At 41.5% G+C, this 20,813-nt stretch overlaps 4 protein-coding genes across 6 annotated transcripts in view; 1 reads left to right on the top strand and 3 right to left on the bottom strand.

The window, feature by feature from the left end:
• Window positions 1-2,415, bottom strand: part of ralgps2 (Ral GEF with PH domain and SH3 binding motif 2) — a 73,702-nt gene extending 71,287 nt beyond the window's left edge. For 2 of the 3 annotated variants that reach the window (XM_085266503.1, XM_085266504.1), the window contains exon 1: window positions 2,092-2,414. The gene's annotated coding sequence lies outside the window, so the exon portion shown is untranslated. Of the gene's footprint in view, window positions 1-2,091 lie in introns of all 3 variants that reach the window. The other variant, XM_085266501.1, reaches the window with a different exon arrangement.
• Window positions 2,416-2,982: 567 nt separating this feature from the next.
• On the bottom strand, window positions 2,983-4,967 carry coa7 (cytochrome c oxidase assembly factor 7). Its single transcript, XM_085264258.1, has 3 exons — window positions 4,339-4,967; window positions 4,097-4,237; window positions 2,983-3,614 (listed from the first exon to the last, which is right to left on the bottom strand). Exons 1-3 carry the CDS (start codon window positions 4,442-4,444, stop codon window positions 3,169-3,171), a joined length of 693 nt encoding a protein of 230 aa, XP_085120384.1. The 5' UTR covers window positions 4,445-4,967; the 3' UTR covers window positions 2,983-3,168.
• Window positions 4,748-14,240, top strand: zyg11 (zyg-11 family member, cell cycle regulator). Its single transcript, XM_085264256.1, has 18 exons — window positions 4,748-5,218; window positions 5,304-5,469; window positions 5,738-5,949; window positions 6,034-6,351; window positions 6,498-6,611; window positions 6,717-6,833; window positions 6,917-7,057; window positions 7,330-7,506; window positions 9,362-9,426; window positions 9,665-9,764; window positions 9,869-9,919; window positions 10,045-10,206; window positions 10,395-10,442; window positions 10,547-10,744; window positions 10,839-10,891; window positions 11,652-11,749; window positions 11,850-12,050; window positions 12,122-14,240. The coding sequence occupies exons 1-17, from the start codon at window positions 5,195-5,197 to the stop codon at window positions 12,038-12,040; spliced, it is 2,235 nt and encodes a 744-aa protein (XP_085120382.1). The 5' UTR covers window positions 4,748-5,194; the 3' UTR covers window positions 12,041-12,050; window positions 12,122-14,240.
• Window positions 14,241-14,251: 11 nt separating this feature from the next.
• On the bottom strand, window positions 14,252-19,968 carry echdc2 (enoyl CoA hydratase domain containing 2). The gene is made up of 11 exons (XM_085264257.1): window positions 19,631-19,968; window positions 17,792-17,859; window positions 17,533-17,620; window positions 17,363-17,449; window positions 17,153-17,245; window positions 16,257-16,313; window positions 16,088-16,150; window positions 15,865-15,989; window positions 14,964-15,014; window positions 14,844-14,891; window positions 14,252-14,621 (listed from the first exon to the last, which is right to left on the bottom strand). The coding sequence occupies exons 1-11, from the start codon at window positions 19,869-19,871 to the stop codon at window positions 14,544-14,546; spliced, it is 999 nt and encodes a 332-aa protein (XP_085120383.1). The 5' UTR covers window positions 19,872-19,968; the 3' UTR covers window positions 14,252-14,543.
• Window positions 19,969-20,813: the final 845 nt, after the last annotated feature.

Below are 20,813 nucleotides of genomic sequence, written 5' to 3'. Positions count from 1 at the left end.
TGACTTCTTGTGCCAAAGAAATTTATCTTTGTTATAAAATTAAATAAATAACTGTCAGGCCTTGATTACATTATCTTGGATCAATTCATTTAAATTTATTAAACTGGACCCCAGATACAAACAAAAGAAGAACACAAGCCACTGCCATCAGTGAATGTAATATCGGGGTGTTTGCTACATATATAACATTTTTTTAAAAAGAAAAAAAAATATCTCCCCGTCACAGAGAATTTGCCCTTCAACTAAAGGGAAAATCACCAGGTCTATTATTATAATAATAATAATAATAATAATAATAATAATAATAATAATAATAATATATTGGTTAGAAATATGTCAAGGTTTATGTTGAGTTTACTCAACATTAAAATACATTTAAGGTTTTCAAATGGTTAAAAGAAAAAACAAAAAAACAAAAACAAAACAAAACAGGAAATACTTAGATTTCTGTTAAGTAAGGTAACAGACTTTTTGCATACAAACTCGTGCTCACACACATAGCCAGCTGCCCCCCACCCCCACTCCAAAAGGGCTGGTTTGAGCCATGAAAATCCCTTTTACTTATAGGCCGATGGCAGTCAAGACAAACACAATCCTACTAAGCCCAACATTTAAGAGGAGCTGACTAAATGATTCAGATGCACCCTTCAAACACACAAGACTACTGTCTTGAAGACTAAACTTTCACTGTTCTCAATGCTTCCCCTTTCTTTACTTTGAATTAAAATGAAGTTAAAAACCAAAAAGAATTCCAAGCAGTTTCTTTCTTTGACATTTGGAAGTCTGAGGATTTCTGGCATTTGGAAGGAAATAGTTTTCCAAATGCCAAAGTTTTCTCTTCCTTTAGGCTCAACATTAACTGTAAGTACTCAGTGACTATGGTCTTGGAACTGGCATGACTGCCACAGTAATACTACCCAATGGATAAAAAACCTTCTGCATATATTTAACTGTTACAAAGGGCTAAGGCAAACAGGACTGTCAGTCATTTCTCCATAATGCGACACTGCAGCACTGTAAAGGCATGCTAGTCATGTGCGTGAACCAGTAACCTCGGGGTCATATGTTAAGTGTTGGGAACAGCAGCCTCACACAGCCACACCAAATATCATATGGAACATTCCTTAGAGTCCTTTAAAACAGGGCGAGAGAGGCGAGCAACAGCAAAGGGTCACAGAGGACGCTCACAAAGACTGTGCTGCACAGGACTGAGCAGAGGGAGTGGAAGATAAGATGTAACTGCTTGATTTAAACCTCCTACCAACTGCACTTCCAAAATTTCCGATCAGTGAGGTTGAGAATCCCTGGTTGCCCCCTTTTCTCCAAATAACCTTCCTGTTCTTCTTTTGTGGTTATTCTTAAACTAAGACATGCTTTAGAAAAGACGAGATAGACGTTGCTTGTGCACTGTATTGTTTGTGGGTGAACCCACACCACACCCAAAGCACTCCCCAGAGGGGTGCTTTGCAGGGGGTTCACCGCCAATGAGCCATCCCGAGCAGAGAGCCTGCAGTGGCCCGTGGCTGCTAAGTAAGCTGTGCTGGTTTAGCAGCACAAACGGGTCGACATAAACTCCCTGCCCCGACACAGAAAGTCAGATACACTAATCGCTAACTACCTAGCTCCCCCCACTCTTCTCAAAGGTTTCCATGTGAATTAGCATGATGCATTTACTGTCAACTAGCTTGCACGTTGATCTATTGTTAGCCTCACATCAAACTCCTTGGTACTGCTTCTTGATGTGTGTATTTATGTGTGCGGTGGGGCGACCTGTACATTCACGTGAGTGGATGGGATAAGAATATAATAGCTAAAATACAATGCTGCACCCAGCTACAGAGTCTGCGTTACAAAAAAAAGACGACCAGCCTCACTCGCGCTTTGCTCCAGTATCTCCGCGTCCGCTCCTCGCGATGGATGCCGATTTACTTTGATAAGCAGCCTGCATTTTAAAACAAACACACCCAAACCGCTCGTCAAGCTTGCCGCTACGTTAGCTAGCTATCGCGACGGATGGGAAGGGATTTCTTTGCAATTGTGTCGCTAACGATGGCAAACTTTGTCCCGTCGTGTTCTGTAACTGTAACTCACCGAAGTGCGCCGTTTTGCTCTTTCTTCTTCTGGTATTCCAGCGGGCACATCAGCGGAAAGCAGGCTGCTAACCGTTTTTGTTAGGCTAACACTCCCGGACACGACGATGCGCCTCGCAACAGCTGTGTTCTGTTTTGAATGAGGGCTGAGGAGGAGAGGAGACGCCGCTAACGGGCGGAGCTTCCCGGGTGCACAGCGGGCCGATCTGCCCTTTATCCTCTGCAGTAGCTCGTAATGTACGGAGACCTTTTGCTACTGTTTATATCATCCGCAGGTTGTCAATGCACTGCCAGTTAAAGGGATTCGCACAGCCCGCCCTCTATTGTAGTGCCGGACTTCTGTTTGAAGGGCTGGTTGGCTTCAAAAGGGCTAAAAGTTCATGGGTTCTCCTCTGACTCCCTCTTGTGGACAAGACACCATTGTGCTTTTCAAAATTGTTGAGAAGACTATTTTTTCACCCTAGTTATAGTGTTTGTGTCCCCACAGTGGAAATGGCGCATTTTATGCGATACAACTGGAGTTAGTGATGACTTCTCAGCAGTTTTCACACTTTGTGATGGCATCTGGGCAGGTTGAATTAGACCCTTTAGTGGGGCAGTTTTGGCCCAGGCCACATGTTTCACGTCTCTGCTTAGTATAGTATAAGCTTAATATAAAATCTCCAAAGCAGCACTAAAACTAGGTGTGAAATAACAAAAAAAAATTAGACTCTTGGGGAAAAGGAAAACTAATTGAAATGATATTAATGATATAACTAAAATAAAGTGATCTAAACCTTTTTTATCTGATGGGTATATTTGTTTCAAACTGTATAGGCTCATGTGTAGTCATTTATACACCACAAATCACAGAAACATGGGGGGAAAAAAATCAACACTTGCACAGAAATGAGATGAATGTACCATTTTTTATTTTTTTTTGCAAATGTTTTGAATGTATTGATGCACTTAATCATGTTTTTAAAAAATAATAGACATTATCTTCAATCTTTGAACCCTGTGAACGAGGTGGGTTTATTCAAACAAACTATCTAACAAATAATCTAAACCAAAACAACGATAATTCAACAAAAGTGTGCTACTCCCCAAACTTAAGCTGCCTTTCCTTTTCTATACCATGCAGCTCCCTCGCTCGATTTTTCAGCTCCTCTGCTTTCTTTTCATCCTTTTCTGTACCATCCCCAAGTCTGTACATGCGACTTGCATTGGCACAGCCCCACACGTGTCCCAGCTCACAAGCCCTGTTAGCGTATTTTAGAGCAAGAGCCATATCTGATGCCAGCCCTTTGGAATTGCCCTCAATGAACAAAGCGCTGAGGTTAAAGCAGGAAGGAGCGAATCCACCTGCGCAGGCCTTCTCATAGTACTGCCGAGCTGCTTTCAGGTCAGGTCCTCCTTCCATAGCTTGTCCGTCATGGGCTAAAAGACCAACATTATGGCAAGCGTCTACAGACTTCTTTCCTCCAGAATTGCAGGAGTGCAGAAAACAAGAGTAGGCTGCTTTTAGACACTGGGTGACTCCACCTGGTGGAGAAAAAAAAAAGATTAGGGGACTGACTTAGAATTTTGTAATGGCATTACTTAAGTAGAAGTAACCTTAGAGGTCATTCATGCTAGCAACAAGCTGCAAAATGTATCAAAGGATCAAAATTACAAGTAGTACTTAAATGACTGGTGATAATATGTGCACTATATTATGCACAGTTGCTTCAATAAGTCATCGCTTCAGAAGCTTATCCTGGAAACTTTTCAGCTTTTACAGTTGTGCTGACACAAAATACTGTGACAGCTAAAGGAACCACGGACCAGTTAGGCTTACTGGTTGCCCTTTCATGAGCTTTTCTTATAAAATCTTAATTTGAATAAAATAAAATGGCACAATATTTCGATTTCACATTGAAATGTAGTAGGGTAGATATAAAAGTCTAACAGAAACTCAAAGCCTTCAGTATAGTGTTTAGTATTTAACACTTCAGAAAAGATAAATAAGGAGGTTAAATATCCACCTTTGCCGGTGACGTGGTAAGCACCGAGTTTATAGCAGCTCTCTCCATGCCCATGCGTCTCACAGTTATGTTTGAGCACTTGTGCTGCAGAATCGTAGTTCTTCTTGACCCCTTCCAAGTAGTCAGCGAGCCTTTGGCACCCTAAAAGCATGAAACAGGGGGCAAAGAGTGAGGAAAACAGAACTGCATAACTACCATGTGTTTCAGCACCACCGATCTGTGAACAGCTCAGAAACTTCTACCTTCAGGATCTTTCTCATTGTAGCACTGAAAGCTGTACTCCACGCCTAAATTATCCAAAAACTGCTTCACTTCCTTCTCGTCTTCAAAATTTATAAGTCCAGCCATTTCTCCGCTTTACTTGAACTAGTTTCACCTCTGCAACAATCACATGTGCTCAGCTCCTCACGGCGTCCACCGCTGCTGCTTGACCTTGATGACTGACTTTGATATGCGATGCTGAAAAAGTTCTTCCCAAAACGCAAAGGTCTGTCTGGATGCTTGCCGCTATATGTGAAGTCATTATATGAGCAAAGTGTGCTTGATGGTATAATAGTGTCCCTTTGAAAAGCAGATGGACGCGGTCACGTTTGTCTTCGGCTGTTCGCTTCCTGGTTTTGTAACCCTTCCTTGCGGGCTTCCGTAGTCCAGCCTCCCTTCGTTAATGTACTTCCGGTGCTATGACCTTTGTTTACTGTCTGTCTAGTCGCTCTAGTTAAAAATAGATCCAACTGCTCACAGTGGAAATTACATGCCAAACAGGTTTCTAGGTTCAGTCTTTCGGTCGCTTCAGCAGCTGGTCGACATGAATTCCCCCTCATTCGTAAGCTTTCGACGTTTTTGCTCGCCTGGTGATTTTCTACCACCGAGACACCAAGTGAGCTAGCTAGCTGGCTCTCTGTTAAGCTCCGTTGTGTTCGTGCGTCGTCACGTTCTCCTAGTACCTCCTAGAGTGATCAGCAGCTCCTCAGACTCTCACACAGGTGGACACTGTAAATTGAAAGGGAAAGAGGTGTCCGAGACGACGAGCAGGCTGGTTATATAATCACAAGTCTCGGTTGTACAAGCTAAAATATATTTTCTTTTAAAGCCTTTGCCATGGCCTGCAGTTTCCTAAACACGGTAAGTCTCAGGTGATTTATTTGCTTTGACAGTTGTAGAAAATTGTACTCGGTGCATCCACATCAACACACCTCTTGGTTTTCAGGAGGAGGCGTCTCCAGCGGCTCTGACAGACCTGTGCCTCACCTATGTGAGCCAAAACCTGGAGTGTTTCTGCGTGAAGCGCCCTGATGGCTCCTTCTGTTTCAGGGAGGCTGTACTCTTCCCGCAGGAGCTGGCAGACCAGCTCCTGGCCAAAATGGCCACTGAAGGTAAACCTTTAAAGACGTTTACGAATAGTCCAGAGTATTGCTGCAGCCTAGCGCTCTAGTTTCTACACACATACATTATTCATTGGATCATAAAAGGTCACCATGATACTCATGAGGATGAAAAATCTTAACTTGCACTTGGGGGAAATATTTGAAGTGAAAGCCACTTCAAACTGATGGCCAGTAAACTAAATCCTTGCCCTGGGTAAAAAGCCAGTGTTGTTTAAGGTTGTGCTTGATTCCGAAAGATAAATTCACTCTGCTATAGGTCTGCTGAACGACAGCACAGTGGGTGTGTTTCGGAACTGTGAATACTTGCGGTTGAGACGGGCCTGCATCCGTACTGCACGGATCTCTGCAGAGGCCTTCCAGAAAGCCCTGTGCCCTCACAGATTGCTGGAGTTGGATGCTGCCCGGGTCAATGCAGACCTTACCATTCCTGATATCCTGCAGGGGCTGGCCACTAATAAATATTGTCAGGTAATATGAGAGTGTGTCAGTTTTTTGTGGATAACTGCCCTTTCTTTCCACTGTATGAAAGTAATTTAAACTTTCTCCCTGCAGGAGTCCCTTCAGCGACTTGTCCTTACAGGCCTCACCATGTCCTCTCTGGAGGAACCAATCTGGTATCGCTTCAGTGCCCTCCAGGGCTTGCGTTCCCTCTCTCTAGCTAATGTAGACTTCTACGACTCTGGGCTAGGCGATGTGTGTTCCCTGCCTCGGCTGGAGAGCCTCGATCTTTCTAATACTTCAGTCACAAACCTGAGCCCGCTGCTGGGCCTGAAGGAGCGGCTGCGCTCACTGACACTGCATCAGTTGAAAAGGCTGGAGATGAGCACTGCTCAGCTGCTGGGAGTCATAGGCCAGTTGAATGTATTGCAGGTTAGTGGTTTGATTGTGTGTCTAGTATTAAACCTGTTTCTCTGTTTTTGTTTTGGTTTTTTTTCAAAAACATTTTAAGAAAACTCCATCTCTGAGGTTTTATAAGCCATGCCTGTTTGTGTGTGTGTAAACCTTTGCACATGCAGCACCTGGACATTAGTGATGATAAACAATTTACCTCTGACGTGGCTCGTCAACTTCTCGGACAGCCAGGGATTCTGCCCGCCCTTGTTTCCTTAGATGTCTCAGGGAGGAAACAGGTGTGTTCATCTGCTTTAATATTTTTATTTGTTTCTTGGTTAAACCGCAGTCAAAGCACACATATTTTAAAGTCGAGTAATTTCTTATATCTGTGAATGTTACAGGTGACAGATGCAGCTGTTAAGGCATTTGTTGAAGAGAGGCCAGGAATGACCTTTGTGGGACTTCTGGCCACAGATGCTGGTTTTTCAGACTTCCTATCAGGAGAAGGAAATCTAAAGGTAGGTATAGAATGATCATAAATGGGCACTAAACAAAAAGTGAAAACATCAGGTTTGCTCAAGTATCTTCTGTGTGCCATCAGGTGACTGGAGAAGCTAATGAGACTCAGATCTGTGAGGCACTGCGGCGCTACAGTGAGAGAGAAGGTTTTGTGAGAGAAGCTCTCTTTCATCTGTTTAGCCTCACTCATGTCATGGAGAAGCCAAGGCCTGACATCCTAAAGGTAAACACATTATCCTTGAACCTATTAAGTTATTATTTTACTTAATCTTTAAAAGAAATTATAGCATCATATCATGGTTAAGTAGTGCACATAATGTCTTAATCTTAATTGGTCCCTTTGTCAGCCACAGATATCCTCCTTAAGTGAAGAAGCACTATACTACCATTGTATCTCTGCACAGTTTAGTTACTCATCATTCTCGACTTCCTGTTTCTTGAATTTTTTTTCTTCCTCTTTCTGTGTTTTTTTTTTTTTTTTTTTTTTTTAAATAGCTGGTAGTTTTGGGAATGAAGAATCATCCGTCCACTCTGAATGTCCAGCTAGCCGCGAGCGCCTGTGTGTTCAACCTGACGAAGCAGGACCTGGCAGCAGGGATGCCAGTTCGACTGTTGAGCACCGTCACTCAGCTTCTACTGGAAGCCATGAGGACTTTCCCCAACCACCAGCAGGTAGCTTCATGCCTGGCTGCTTTTGCTCATTCCCAATAAACAGTTAGTTTATAACAGATTTTATTTAGCAGGTTGCAATTGACTGATACAGTTTACCTGCACAGAGAATTCTTCTTTCTTCTTCTTCTTCTTCTCTTTTTTTGTCCATTATGTCACAGTTTCTCAGAAAATAGCTCTTTGCATGTTATAATGGCATTCACTGACACAATTTTCCTTTCACACATTAGTGGATTTCTTGATTTTAAATGTGTGGGTTTTGTAACTCGTAACATAGAGGATGAAATGGTCATTTACCAAAAAAATAACAGCTAATAAGGATAAATTGGAAATTATAATTATAGATTATAAATCTTTTTAAAGGGCACAAAGTTTTTCCATTTTAAAAGCATCAAGATTGTCGTTGCTCTACATGGATTTTATAGCCAATTTTTTTTCTTTTTGTTGCCTGTTTATACAGTAGACATTATTACATTCACTCTCACAACCTGCTTCTGCATACATTAATAATAAATCAAACTTGGTCAACTAAGTTGTCAGATAGATGTGTTAAACAAAAGTAAGAAATCAAGTTTAAAGGCAAGCACAGTTTTAGTCCAGTATTCTTGAGGGTAGTGGCAGCAGCGTGTCAGCTTTGGAGAACACTGTGTTAGCTGGGTCGTTTGGTAACGCCTGTGAGTGTTGCGACAATATGAAATTTAGAAAGATTTGAGGAACTTCCCACAACCACAATAAGTAGTTTCCCTTTTTTTTTACAAAACACAAGTAAATAGTGCACTGCGTAACGTTATGTTTGTTTGTTCCTCAGTAACAAGATTTCCAAATCAATACAGCCTGGAATGGAAACAAATGCAGGGATCTGGTCACAAGTAGAAATGAACCATTATAGGAAGTGACGTGCACAGCTGGATATTGGACAAAAGGATTTGTTAAGCGATACACATTTTATTCTAAAATTATGGGGGAAACGTGCTTTGTGCGATAACTGTTCAGTGTTGTGATGATGTACAGTTGAGGTTGTGTTGTGTTTTAGCCACATGCTGAATAGGCAGTTTTTATAGATAGATGGATACTTTATCTATAGAAGCATAATAAAAAATAAAAATGAGTCCACAGTAAATAAACAACACAGTTAAAGTGCCACAGGTGCATAGTGAGTAGAACTTATGCTGTGTGATAGTACAAGAAATGTTGCTCTTATATAAAATAAATAAAAATGGGGTAATTAAAGAATAGTAAAGTAAGACTTAGATTGTGTGAGAGAGTGGTTCAAATTACAATAATAAATAATATCTACACTATAATTCTTAGAAATATGATTTGAACGTTACTTCTTGTGTTTTTATGTCAAACATTTCCTCTGTTGGATGTTTCAGACAAGGGACAAATATCCCTTGAAAGGTTGTGATGGGAATCCAGCATTTTAAAAAAACAAATATCTGTATCCATCCACTGTGGTGACCTTTTATAAATAAGGGAGTGTCCAAAAGGACCTTTGTTAGTTCTGTTGTTTTTCACTGTGTATTTTCCCCATGTCGTCCACTAAAGAGACTGTCCACAAAGTCAAGAGAAAAAAAAAAGGATTTAGCATATGCTTTCTAAACTAGCTCACATGTTTGCATGCGGAATTAATGTTTCTCCTATTGTTGTAAGCTTGAAAATGCAGTTTATCTGTGAGCACTGTTATTTATTCATTTTCCATTATATTTTCCTGCACAGGCTCTAAGTCAGATATAATATTTAACCAGCCTATTGTGACTAAACAGAACTGATAAGAAGATAAAAACATAGGAGCAGCAGGAGCAGCAGTCTGATAGCTTTTAGGTTCTGCAATCATGGCTGTTTTCTCTTTTTATAGTTGCAGAAAAACTGCTTGCTGTCTCTGTGCAGTGATCGCATTTTGCAAGAAGTTCCATTCAACAGGTGGGAAACACCACATTTGTTGTGTAAATATTGATCATTTTGTTATTAGTTGTTTTTTTTTATTATATTATTTTATTTTAATTTTTTAATTTTCATTTTTTTTAAAGGTTGTCAAAGATTTTAACTATAAACATGCCAAAATGTGATCAAAGTTAATTCGTAATTCTCGGTTTGTGACGTAACACATTTTCAGTAAAGGTAGAATTTAAAATGCTCTGCTTCCTTTTACTGTTTAAAGGTTTGAAGCTGCCAAACTGGTCATGCAGTGGCTTTGCAACCACGAAGATCAAAACATGCAGAGGATGGCTGTGGCAATCATTTCCATACTCGCTGCTAAGGTACATTTGGTGTTGTATTAGTACCACATATGCGGTTATTCATGCATTGAAAGTACATCTGTAGGGTATTTTCTTTGAGTGCTGCAACATTTGCTTTTTTGCAGTTATCCACAGAGCAGACGGCCCAGCTGGGAGCAGAGCTGTTTATCGTGAAAGTATGTTTTGAGTTGTTCTTTTGTTGTTGTTGTTGTTTTTTAATCTTGGATGACTTTCATCTGCCTTTACTCATTTATCGAAAAAAGGCTGATTTTCAGTACAATGCATTCTCTCTGCCCTGCAGCAACTGCTCCACATCGTGCGTCAGAAGGCAACTCAGGGCGTGGTGGATGCCACCCTCAAATTTACACTGAGTGCACTCTGGAACCTCACTGATGAATCGCCAACAACCTGCCGCCATTTTATCGAAAACCAGGGGCTAGATCTCTTCATTAAAGTTCTAGAGGTACATGGAAATTATGTGAACATGTAAAGAAAACAGGCAATGCTACATACAGAACAAATTTAAGCAGATTTCTATAGGAATTCATCATCACACTTAATGATGTGTTCCTCCGTATAAGTACACATGGCTTCGGGGCAAGATGACTCACTGTTGTTTTTATCCCTACCTCCCCCTCTCTTTATCTGCAGTCGTTCCCCAATGAATCTTCTATTCAGCAGAAGGTTCTCGGGCTTTTGGTGAGTTTACTTCTCTTTTTTTCATCCCGAAGCTAAACTGAATCTGGAATGCGTTAACAAAATTAAGGAATCATTATTCCCTGCTCGCCTTTTGATTGTTGTAGAACAACATAGCAGAGGTTGGGGAGCTGCATGGAGAGCTCATGGTGCAGGGGTTTCTGGACCACATCAGCAGTCTGCTGCACAGCCCGGAAGTGGAGGTCAGCTACTTCGCTGCAGGCATCCTTGCACATCTGACGTCACGAGGAAAAGAGGCCTGGGCGCTCAGCCCCAGTCTTCGGTCCTCACTGCTTGAGCAATTGGTAGGAATAAGCAAGCTTAATGAGAACTCTTGTGCATAAATACAGTTATTGGAAATGTTGGTTTTTAGCGTGATGCGTTTGTGTGTCTGTGCAGCATGCTGTCATTATGAAGTGGCCCCCGCCAGAGTGTGAAATGGTGGCCTACAGGTGAGATACAGCTTCTATTCAATAATGATGGAGTATTATAAAAAGGATGCCAAAACAGGAAACCTTCTTGCCGAGAGGCGACTATGCTAACTATTGTGTCAGCAAAATCTCAAATTTATAGATCTCAGAGCCAAATCTTCCAAACCTCATGTTAATACGTTACATTCAGTTCAATGTTTTGTTTTTTGTTTTTCCTTAATGTATTTGGAGACAAATCCTGTAATCTCAGGGCACCTAATATTATAACGCCAAGACCCTACAAACCAATAAATTGAAGCATTTGATGACAGTGGGGGGGAAACCGCCTTTAAACTCTAAAAGACCTCTAGTAGAATCGGGCATCCTTTATCCTGAGACAGACAAAATAGATTAAAAAAAAAGGTGCACACAGAGATGATAAATTACAAACAAGGTAAAGCACAAAACTGTAAGCAAGTGTAAGCAAAATTAAATGGCAATAGTCATAGTGACATTTCAGTATAATGTGGGTTTAATGTAAGACATTAGGGACAAGTGCGTAGTACATCCCAGCCTCCAGAGTCTAGCATAACAAAGGAATGGTTCAGGGTCACCTGATCCAGTCCTAACCATAGTGTTTATCAAAAATGAGCATTTTAAGCTTGATCTTAAATTACAGATGGTGCCCGTCTCTCCCACTTTTGAGTAGCTGGTTCTACCTGTAAGGGACGCGATGGCTGAAGGCTCTGCTTCCCATTTTAATCCCGTCACACAATAATTGTCATTTTCTTCCCTTCTTTAGGTCATTTAACCCCTTCTTTCCCCTACTGGAGTGTTTTCACACCCCTGGTGTCCAGCTGTGGGCAGCCTGGGCAATGCAACATGTCTGTAGCAAGAACGGTGAGACACAGATCCATGCAAAAATAAAACCAAAGGTTATTCTAGCTTAATGTGATGCCTCACCTACTCAAACCTCTTGTGGATACTTCTGTGTGTGCAGCTTCTCGCTATTGCAGCATGTTGTTGGAGGAGGGTGGTCTGCAGCAGCTGGAGCATGTTCACAAACACCCACAGACCCACAGAGACGTCAAACTGCTGGCTGGGAGCATACTAGAGAGCCTACAGCGCCACAGAGCTCGCACCGGCCAGCCACTACACACACACACAAGTCGCCGCCCACCGCCGCAGTAACCTCACAGAGGTAAGGCATGATCAGCAGCTAGCTCACCCTCGCAGAGGTTGAAGATTGATTATGCTTTCATTCTCTTTCAGAAAATCCGAATCTCTGGTGAAGAAGAGGAAATTAAGCTGGGTCCCACCGTGGATGGGAGGTGGTGGTCACGTGTGTGTTTGTGTGTGTGAGAATATATCTCACACACAAACATGGACTTACAAGAATCTCTAAAAATGTAAACTGAATTAAGGACAGAGGCATTGCAGTTCTTTGCACAGAGTAACCTTATTTATTTTCTCGCTTTTTTCTCTTTAAAAAACCATTTCTCTGTGTGCTTATCAAAAAATAAGAAAAAAGTAAATTATGATAAACTGTCTGTCACTAGAGCTCAAATCAAATCATGAATTTGTGTTTGGGCCTTTTTCAGTCAGCTTTTGGTATCAAGAGGAATTGTTTTTTGTTGTTTTTTTAACCCGAAATATGTCAGTGCACACTTACAAATCTCAGTTTGGGAATAATTCCCCAAAGCTCAACTGAGGACCGATACCCTGATACCCTCATATGTTACAGAGTACTATGGATGTCTGAACTGGTTGATTAGCTCTTAAATTTACGCATGCCATCGCCCTGAGCTCAAGCATGGGGGTTAGGGTTTGTCTGAATGCTTATACTGTTCGTTTTAGGAATGCCTGCTTGTTTGTTTATGGCAGTGCTCAGTTCACTGAAACCCCCGCCTCTGGGTCTGCAATACTACTGCTGCTCTACTCGTCATTTAGTCTTTTATCAGCTAACGCCTTTGATTTGATGTGACAGGACGCTTGCCGAGGGTGTATTCAGTGGGTTCGGGCGTTCCAAACATTCAAACACGATAAACTAAATTATAGAGAAATCATCTTTTTGAGAAACTCGATTGCATTTTTTTTTTCTTTAAATTTTCTAAACATTGGGGAGCCCTAAATCCACCCGCTTGGTGGCAGAGCCAGCAGTGCAGAAAGCTCACGAGGACAATTTACATGATAAGCTGAGTACTACAGTCACATGTGTCTGTTTACGTCCAAATATACTTTCCTGGACACAAATGGCAATAATGATGTGGCCAGCATAGTGAGGATAGGTGTACATTTGCAGTGAGTCACATCTGTTTTCTCTTTGAGAAACTTGTGTATATATTTATATATAAGTATGTTTTTTGTTATGCATCTGAGTGTCTTTAAGACAGACAGCACTTCAGTGTGAGCATGTGTGCATATATGCGCTTGTACAAGTGTCTGCATCTCAAAGAGTGTATGTATTTGTACATAAGGATACTGAAGGGGGGGGTCGTTGTTTAGGAGTGATTGCATGGAAATTATTCTACTGTATGTTTTTCAGTTCCATCTGATTGAACAAAGGGAAGAAAAACTGTTTATACAACAATAGCGTGGAAACATTTAAATTATTTAAAGGCATTTCTCTGTTCTGAAAGTGACCGGCCGTGTGATGTCTGCATCCTACAGGCTGCTATTTTAACAGTTATGCTTCTGCCGTTTAGACTTGCTGTTACAGCTTATGAGACTGGCTACATTTTTGTTGTTCATCTCTTATTGCAGGCCTTGTCATTTACTATGCTGTCAACACATAACTAGGAAAGAGTACTGAGGAGACATGAAGCAGAATAAAGTACAATTATTTTTGCATTTTGAGAATAAAGTCGACTCCCTTAATCCACAAACTAAAGGTAGGAAAGTGACCACTAGCTGCCAGAATGGAGGTGATTTTTCTGGTCAAAGTTTATTCTCAAAATGCAAAACTTTTGCTGAAACACTTTGATAAATAACACTTTCTAAATAATTGGAGATAAATTTGTTTGGCAGGAATGCCAGTGACAGGTCAGGAGACTTGAAAAGATTACTGGATGTATGGTTATATAGATAAATATAGAACATTAGGCTCCAAAATGATACTTAATGACGCATGTGTCCCAGGCTAATAGTGTTTCCACAAGGATAGTCTTAGATGACAGAACTTTTGGGGGTTTTTTCCGCCAAAGTCGTGTAGTTTGGTTGAATATCGCCCTGCATAAAAGGCCAGTTCTTAGTTTTTTCCACAAGCGTTTTAATCCATTGGAAGATGCAGAAAGTCAAGGTACTGTATGTCTGCTGTGATTGTGCCATGTTGCTGCTCAGAATCGCATTTTCAAATTTAGAAATAAAGAATGTACATTGCCATAAAACTGGAGATGACCCATGTGCTGTCTTTTTTATTTATTTAGTTTCATTTCAAAGATGACCTTGTTCCTGATAAAGCATCAAATATAACAAATTATAAACAATCTGCACTTGTCAGTCTGATCCTGAGTCACAAAAGCAAGTGGCCACTATTGAGCACTTGCATGGCCTAAATTAATGTACTGGCACCGGCTGAGAGTCACAAAGACAATCAATAGATGTTAATTGTTTATCTGACATCGGGCTACAGAAAGCAGTGTGCTTCTGTGTTCACATGTCGGTACGACAAAGAAATCCAGTAGCTCAAAGGAGTTTATTCCCCAGTGTACCGCGGAGCTCTCTTCTCTATGAAGGCTGCCATACCCTCTTGTCGGTCCCGTGTGGGGATGACCTATAAAGAGAGGACAAGTAAATGATGATTTAAGTGGAGCGAGCATCAGAAGGTTCATGTCAAAGCTAGGCCCGACTAGAATTTAATTTATAACAGCCTCAGCATCAGCTATGTGTTGGGTTGCCTTAGAATTTAGCTCAAAAGAAAATTCCTGAACCACAACAATTATGCCAAATTAAAACAAGTGTTTCGGAAATCATAAACAAGAAGTGGAAGACTTACTCGAGCATAACACATCCTCTCTATCGCCATTGCTGAACCGATATCAACCTGGAAGAGAGAACAGTCACTAAATTCACTGATGTAAAGACCTTTAAAGAAGATCTGGGATTCATAATGTACCTCCAAGCCTCTGTTCATTGCCTCTTTAGCCATCCGCACTGCAATAGGAGCCTGAGCAACAGAAACAAAAAGGGTTAGATGCCGATGGTATTATCTCCTTCCATCCTAATCAGGTGCCCAAACCACCTGGATTGGCTCTACTTTAAATATAGGACCTTTGGAATATAAACAATGATAGACACAAAAATGCTCACCTTCCTTTATGTTTTTGTCTCTGATTCTTAGCTACTTTATTTCACTCTACCACTGACGTCCCTTTATGTTGTTGTTTATTCTATTTTTTGTTCAAAAATTTAAGTTTGAGAGAGAGAATCAAAAATATTAAACTGTTGATCAATCAATGTGAGCAATGCATTTCTACAGAAATTTAACTGGAGGAACTCTTTACAGTTTAATCACATGCAAGCAGCAGTACATTTGTCTTAGAAATTCCAGGAAAACAGAAGTGCCAAAATAAAGATCTACACCCTCTTATTATTTCCTCTGTGCTCCCTCACTTTGATTCAGTGCAAGATCCTGTTAATCAATCAATCCGTGCTAAGTCGAGCATAAATGTGTTGGAAAATGTGATAGTGTATGGTGCTATTTGTGGTCCATTTCTCCACTTGACTGCCACTCTAACCCCACTGACTGTGGGCATCTGAACTGGAGTGAAAGATATATGGAACGACAGAGGCCTGGAGAGAGGGACAAGCAGAGGGAGATGGTGAGAGGGAAGGTGGGAAGAGGAAAAAAAAAAAACAAGACGGAAGAAAGGAAAAAAGAAATGCATTGTTTTTGTTTCTTCCCCTTCCACTGCATCCAGAGAAAGGGGAAAGGGAGCAGATCCCCCTGCCTGAAGGAGGAGAGATGCAGCAGTATCAGAGCTTTAGCGGCATGAAAAGTGTGTTTGTACTCTAACCTGGGGCAGTATCTCCCTGGCCAGGCTGAGTGCCTCTCTGTAGGCAGCGTCTCCTGTCTGGTTCTGTTCTACTACTCTGTTTATGAGCCCCATTTCCAGAGCTGTCTGCCCTCCCACGCGCCTGCCTGATAACAGACAAGGAGAGACAGTGACACACCAAATCCTTGCTCACTGATGAGCATTCAGTGCCACTAAAATCACATCAATATTTCTGAATTACTACCTGTGAAAATGAGCTCTTTGGCCAGAGTGACACCGATCATCCGTGGCAGACGCTGACTGCCCCCTGCAGGACAAACCACCTCAAGGTCAACTTATCACAGCTGCTTTATCTCTATTTACATACAGTCAGTGCAGTTCAGGGTCATTTCAGTGACCTCTGTTCGTCTTACCCGCCCCTGGGAGCAGCCCCCGTGTCGTCTCAATAAGACCCATCTGTGCCGAATTTGCTGCAACACACATACACACACAAACAGAGGACAGTTGAAGGTCTAAGTGCCATTAAGCTGGAGAGAGTGTAAAATCTGACTGATGTCTCTGTCAGAGCAATTGACACAAACACCTGCTCACCCAGCTCATCTGTGCTCAACCAATCACTGAGCTGCTGCGCCTAATATAACCAATCACATGAAGGTTCAAACGCATGAACAGCTGGGCAGATGTGGCCTCATTAGTCCCCAAGCTCATCAACAGATCATTAGAGCTCCATCGTCTCAGGAGTATGTTTTTAGCTTGACCATTGTGTATATAACACATTTACATTTATTCAAAGCTGTTTAAAAGCTGACAGTTTAATTTCCCCCTAAGTTACTTATAAAGAGTTGGGAAAGTTTTGTTTCATTTTAGAAGATATTGTTTCAGTAAATTACCTGTTCATTAACTGTGATAGCTGAAATTGTGTAAATATTGTGTGAATAGTCCAACATATATTCATTTAAACTAAATAGTAAAATAAAAATTTTTTACGTCAGTCTACATATAATGGAAACTTTTAAAATACACAGTATTTTGAAATCTTTTCAGAAACGTTTTCTGCGCTCTAAGATTATTTTTTGCCCCCCCCCCCCCCCCCCCCCGGGGAATCCTGTGTGTCCAATGAGGAAATTGTCAATGAAGAGAAATGATCCCATGTTGAAACTGCTATTCTCCACCACTGATCTGATATGAGTGGATTAGTGACAGCTGTAAAGGGAACATGACATCCCCTTTCTAACCTGATTAGCATCACCGGAAGAAAGAAAGCAGATCCGATTCGGAGTTGACAGGTGAAGGTTCAGAGGTCACTCACCAGCAGCGCGAAGGTCACAGGCCAAGGCTAACTCCAATCCACCTCCCAGTGCAACTCCATCCATCGCTGCGATGGTCGGCGTGGGCAACAATGCTGCCAGGTTATTGAAACAAAGTGAGCAAAGTTTACAAATGGATAAACACATTTAGCTTGAAAAAAAGACTGACTAATCACTCAACCTTAATGGGTTTTTTTTGTTTGTTTTTTTACCTATTTGAGTCATGAGGGAGCGCAGGCCGTGAACAAACAGATCAGACTCAGAGTTGTTCATCAGAGCTCTCTCCTTCAGATCGGCACCTAACCATAAATCATAACGCACATGGTCACACATCATTACTGCACACTTTGATCACACCTTCCTGGCACCAGAGATCACTCACCTGCACAGAAAACGCCCGGCACTAAACTCCTGAAGATAACCACACGTACCGCTGAGTCATTGTACAGAGTGGAAACCACCTTCCTCATCTGCACACACACACGTCATCATGTCTCAGTGGCTGCTGCATATGTGTTTAATGTATGTGTGTGTGTGTGTGTGTGTGTGTGTGTGTGTGTGTGTGTGTGTGTGTGTGTGTGTGTGTGTGTGTGTGAGAGAGAGAGAGAGAGAGAGAGAGAAAGACGTGGAAGTCTGCTTACCTGTGACACAAACACATTGCCGAGAGCATTTCTGGCTTTGTGCCGGCACATCAACACTTCTACGATCCCTGAGGAAAAGAAAGCAACAACAGGAATAAAGGGCAACAGCTAGAAATTAATCTTGCTGAGTTTTTATAAACATGCCGTTTACAATTCAGTAAAAATGTGGGTTCATTAACTATTTATTTCCACCATGACCATGATGGAAATCAAGAGTATCAAACCATGGAATCGGCTTTCTAAAGTCACCTTAGTCTGGAAGACACGTAGTAGGCCTAATACGTAAAACATCCTGAAACAAAAATATTTAATTTGTAACAAAAGCCAGTTGAAACCTAAAACGCTCACATATACGTGTTAAAATACTCTGCTGTTAAAAGAAAATTAAAGAAACTCATCAGATTCTTGTGGGATATATCTACTGATATGCTACCATCTACTGATGGCCTGAAACAATGTTACAGGCAGCATAATGTTCACCGCGACTTTTCCAGGCCCTCCCATGTCTGTCACTTGTGCTCAGGGTGAGCCTGCTATCATCTGTGACAAGCACAGGATGCCACTGGTGGACCTGCCTACTGGGCTCCACGGTGCTGGGCAGTGAACACAGAGCCCACTGGAGGAGGCTGACCTTCATAAAGTCTATTTCTGATTGCTTGGCCAGAGATATTCACACCATTGGCCTCCTGTTGGTCAATCTGTTGGGCTCATCCTGTTCTTCCTTGCATAAAGGAGCAGATATCAGTCCTGCTGATGAGTTAAAGACTTCTATGGCCCTGTCCAGCTCTCCTAAAGTATATGCTTGTTTCCTGGAATTAGTTCCATGTTCCTGTGACTGTGCTGGGAGACAAGGCAACCCTTCTAGCAATATTGTTATACCATCCTGGAGGATTTGCACTACCTGTGCCACCTCTGTAGGGTGCAGGTATTGCTCATGCTAACAGTGGTGACACTGACCCTAGCCTTATGCAAAACTAATGGGGAAAAAAGTCAGGAAAGATGAGAAGGGAAGAAACTGCTAGTGACCTCCACCTGTAAATGACCAGATCAATATCCCAGAAGTTTAACTGACTTGATGCTACACTCTGATTAAAATGTGCTCCTTTAACCTGACACATGACATGTGTAAAAATAATGTCGAACATACAAAATAAACATGGAAACAATAAAGCTACATAAAAATATGTTCGCACAATGCGAAAATGGCTTGCTTGTGCGCATGAAACTTATTAAAAATACACATTGCTATGCATTAAACACATAACTCGAATTAAAATGTATTAAGAGTAGCAAATTAATGATTTAGTCAGTGAAGAAATTTAAAACTTCGTGCAAAATTAAAGAAATAAGGGGGGGGCACTACTTTTCAACTCCCAGCAGAATGTGGTTACTTTCTTACTACACGCCTAAATAAATGTTTACTGGTAGTTCTGATAAACAGTAACGCGTTATGCATCTATACTTAAACAATTGTTCTGCTAATCAGTAATAAAACAGTACTGGAGCTCGGTGTTGATATATAACCTAATTACTGATTTATTTAAGAGTCTCCATATTTCATTTATGTGAAGTCTCCTTGTCATGTTAAAAAGTACAGTTTGAATTCATGAGAAGAAATTAATGTCCTTCAACACAACCGCCCGTTTCAACAGTAATCTAGAAATACGATAACCTGTGGGAGTTATCGACCAGTCGTCACCAGACAGCAAGTAAGCACAGAAATTTGACATTTGCGAGGGGTTCCGTGAGACTAAAGCGTTGAGAAGATGTCAAACACAAAAATATGTTTCTGCAAACTTTCGTGTTATCATCATACTGTTGTGCAAAAAGTGCCCCTACCATCGTCTTTCCCCTCTAACCGCTTTAAATCCACCTCTACGGCAGCCGCCGCCTCAGTGTGCTGCCTGCGGCTTTGTGCGCGACTGTATCCCGTCAGAGGCCGACCGCCGCCGGCCAGGAGTCGCGCTCCTCCCTGCGGAATCACATGGGAAGTTCGGCTGTGAGTTTCCCTCTTAATCAAAGCCCCGTATCTCCACAATAAGCACCTCGGCCCTGTCAGTCTGCAGAGGATTGTTGTCATGCTTGTCTTTTACTTTGCTGAGCAGCTTCTAAAAGCAGGAAGACCGTTCAACAAAAGTTAACGCTCCAGGAAGTTTAATGCTGCTTTCTTCCTGTGAGAGGAGGGACTTGGATGCTAATGACCCTTTTTCACGCCAGCATGCTGGAAGCAAAGTGCAAGAGTGGCTGAAACAAGGTAGTACCCACGAGAGTCACTCTTTTATGATGTAACAGTGAAATGTTTGAAATTAGTGTCATATTTTTAAAACGTGGGATTTTTATGCTTCCTGATTACAGTCATTATTTCCTTCTAGAAGAGTAAGACTGAAAATTGTGTTGTGAAAATTTATTTTTACTTCTTTATCTCCCTGACACACACACACACACACACACACACTCAGTCTTGACATCACCTGAACATGAAATTAATTCTCACATTAAATATATTATGATTTAATTTTAAGTCCCTCCACTGTGACTGTAAAGACATTTAGATCCCAACCATATGACAACAAACACACGTTGTCCTCCAGCCTGTTGTCCTGTCTCTGGAGTGTCCAGTCTTTGGCCAGACATCACACAGCTTGTTGAGGTAAGGTTTTCCGTCAGACTTCTCATGTCTAGTTTGACCATGCATTATTGAGCAGGTCTTTATAGCTTATGCAATCACGAAGCCAGACAGTTGCTTTGATGGCACAACGGCCTGAAATTAGAGAGTCGGGTCTGTGTTTCTATTTTAACTTTCAAGTACATCTGATTACATTCAAATCAGTCAGATTACATCCAGTGTGCCACGGCACTGTTCAGTCCATTTTAATGCAGCCTCTCTTTGTTTACCCTTCCTAATTAACATGGATGCCAATGGCTCTGGGCAATGAATCATATTAATTTGTAATTGAAATGTAAATTAATCATCGGTGCAATGTGTAGTTGGCTGTGTGTGCTGCAAGGTGTCAGGTCACGA

The sequence above is a fragment of the Mchenga conophoros genome, linkage group LG23 (assembly GCF_057382185.1).
Source record: "Mchenga conophoros isolate Kocher_MC1m ecotype Shallow Benthic linkage group LG23, M_conophoros_male_GT1.1, whole genome shotgun sequence".
NCBI classification, from domain to species: domain Eukaryota; kingdom Metazoa; phylum Chordata; class Actinopteri; order Cichliformes; family Cichlidae; genus Mchenga; species Mchenga conophoros.
Note: the sequence above shows the minus strand (reverse complement) of the source record. Positions and strands in the feature narration are given on the sequence as shown.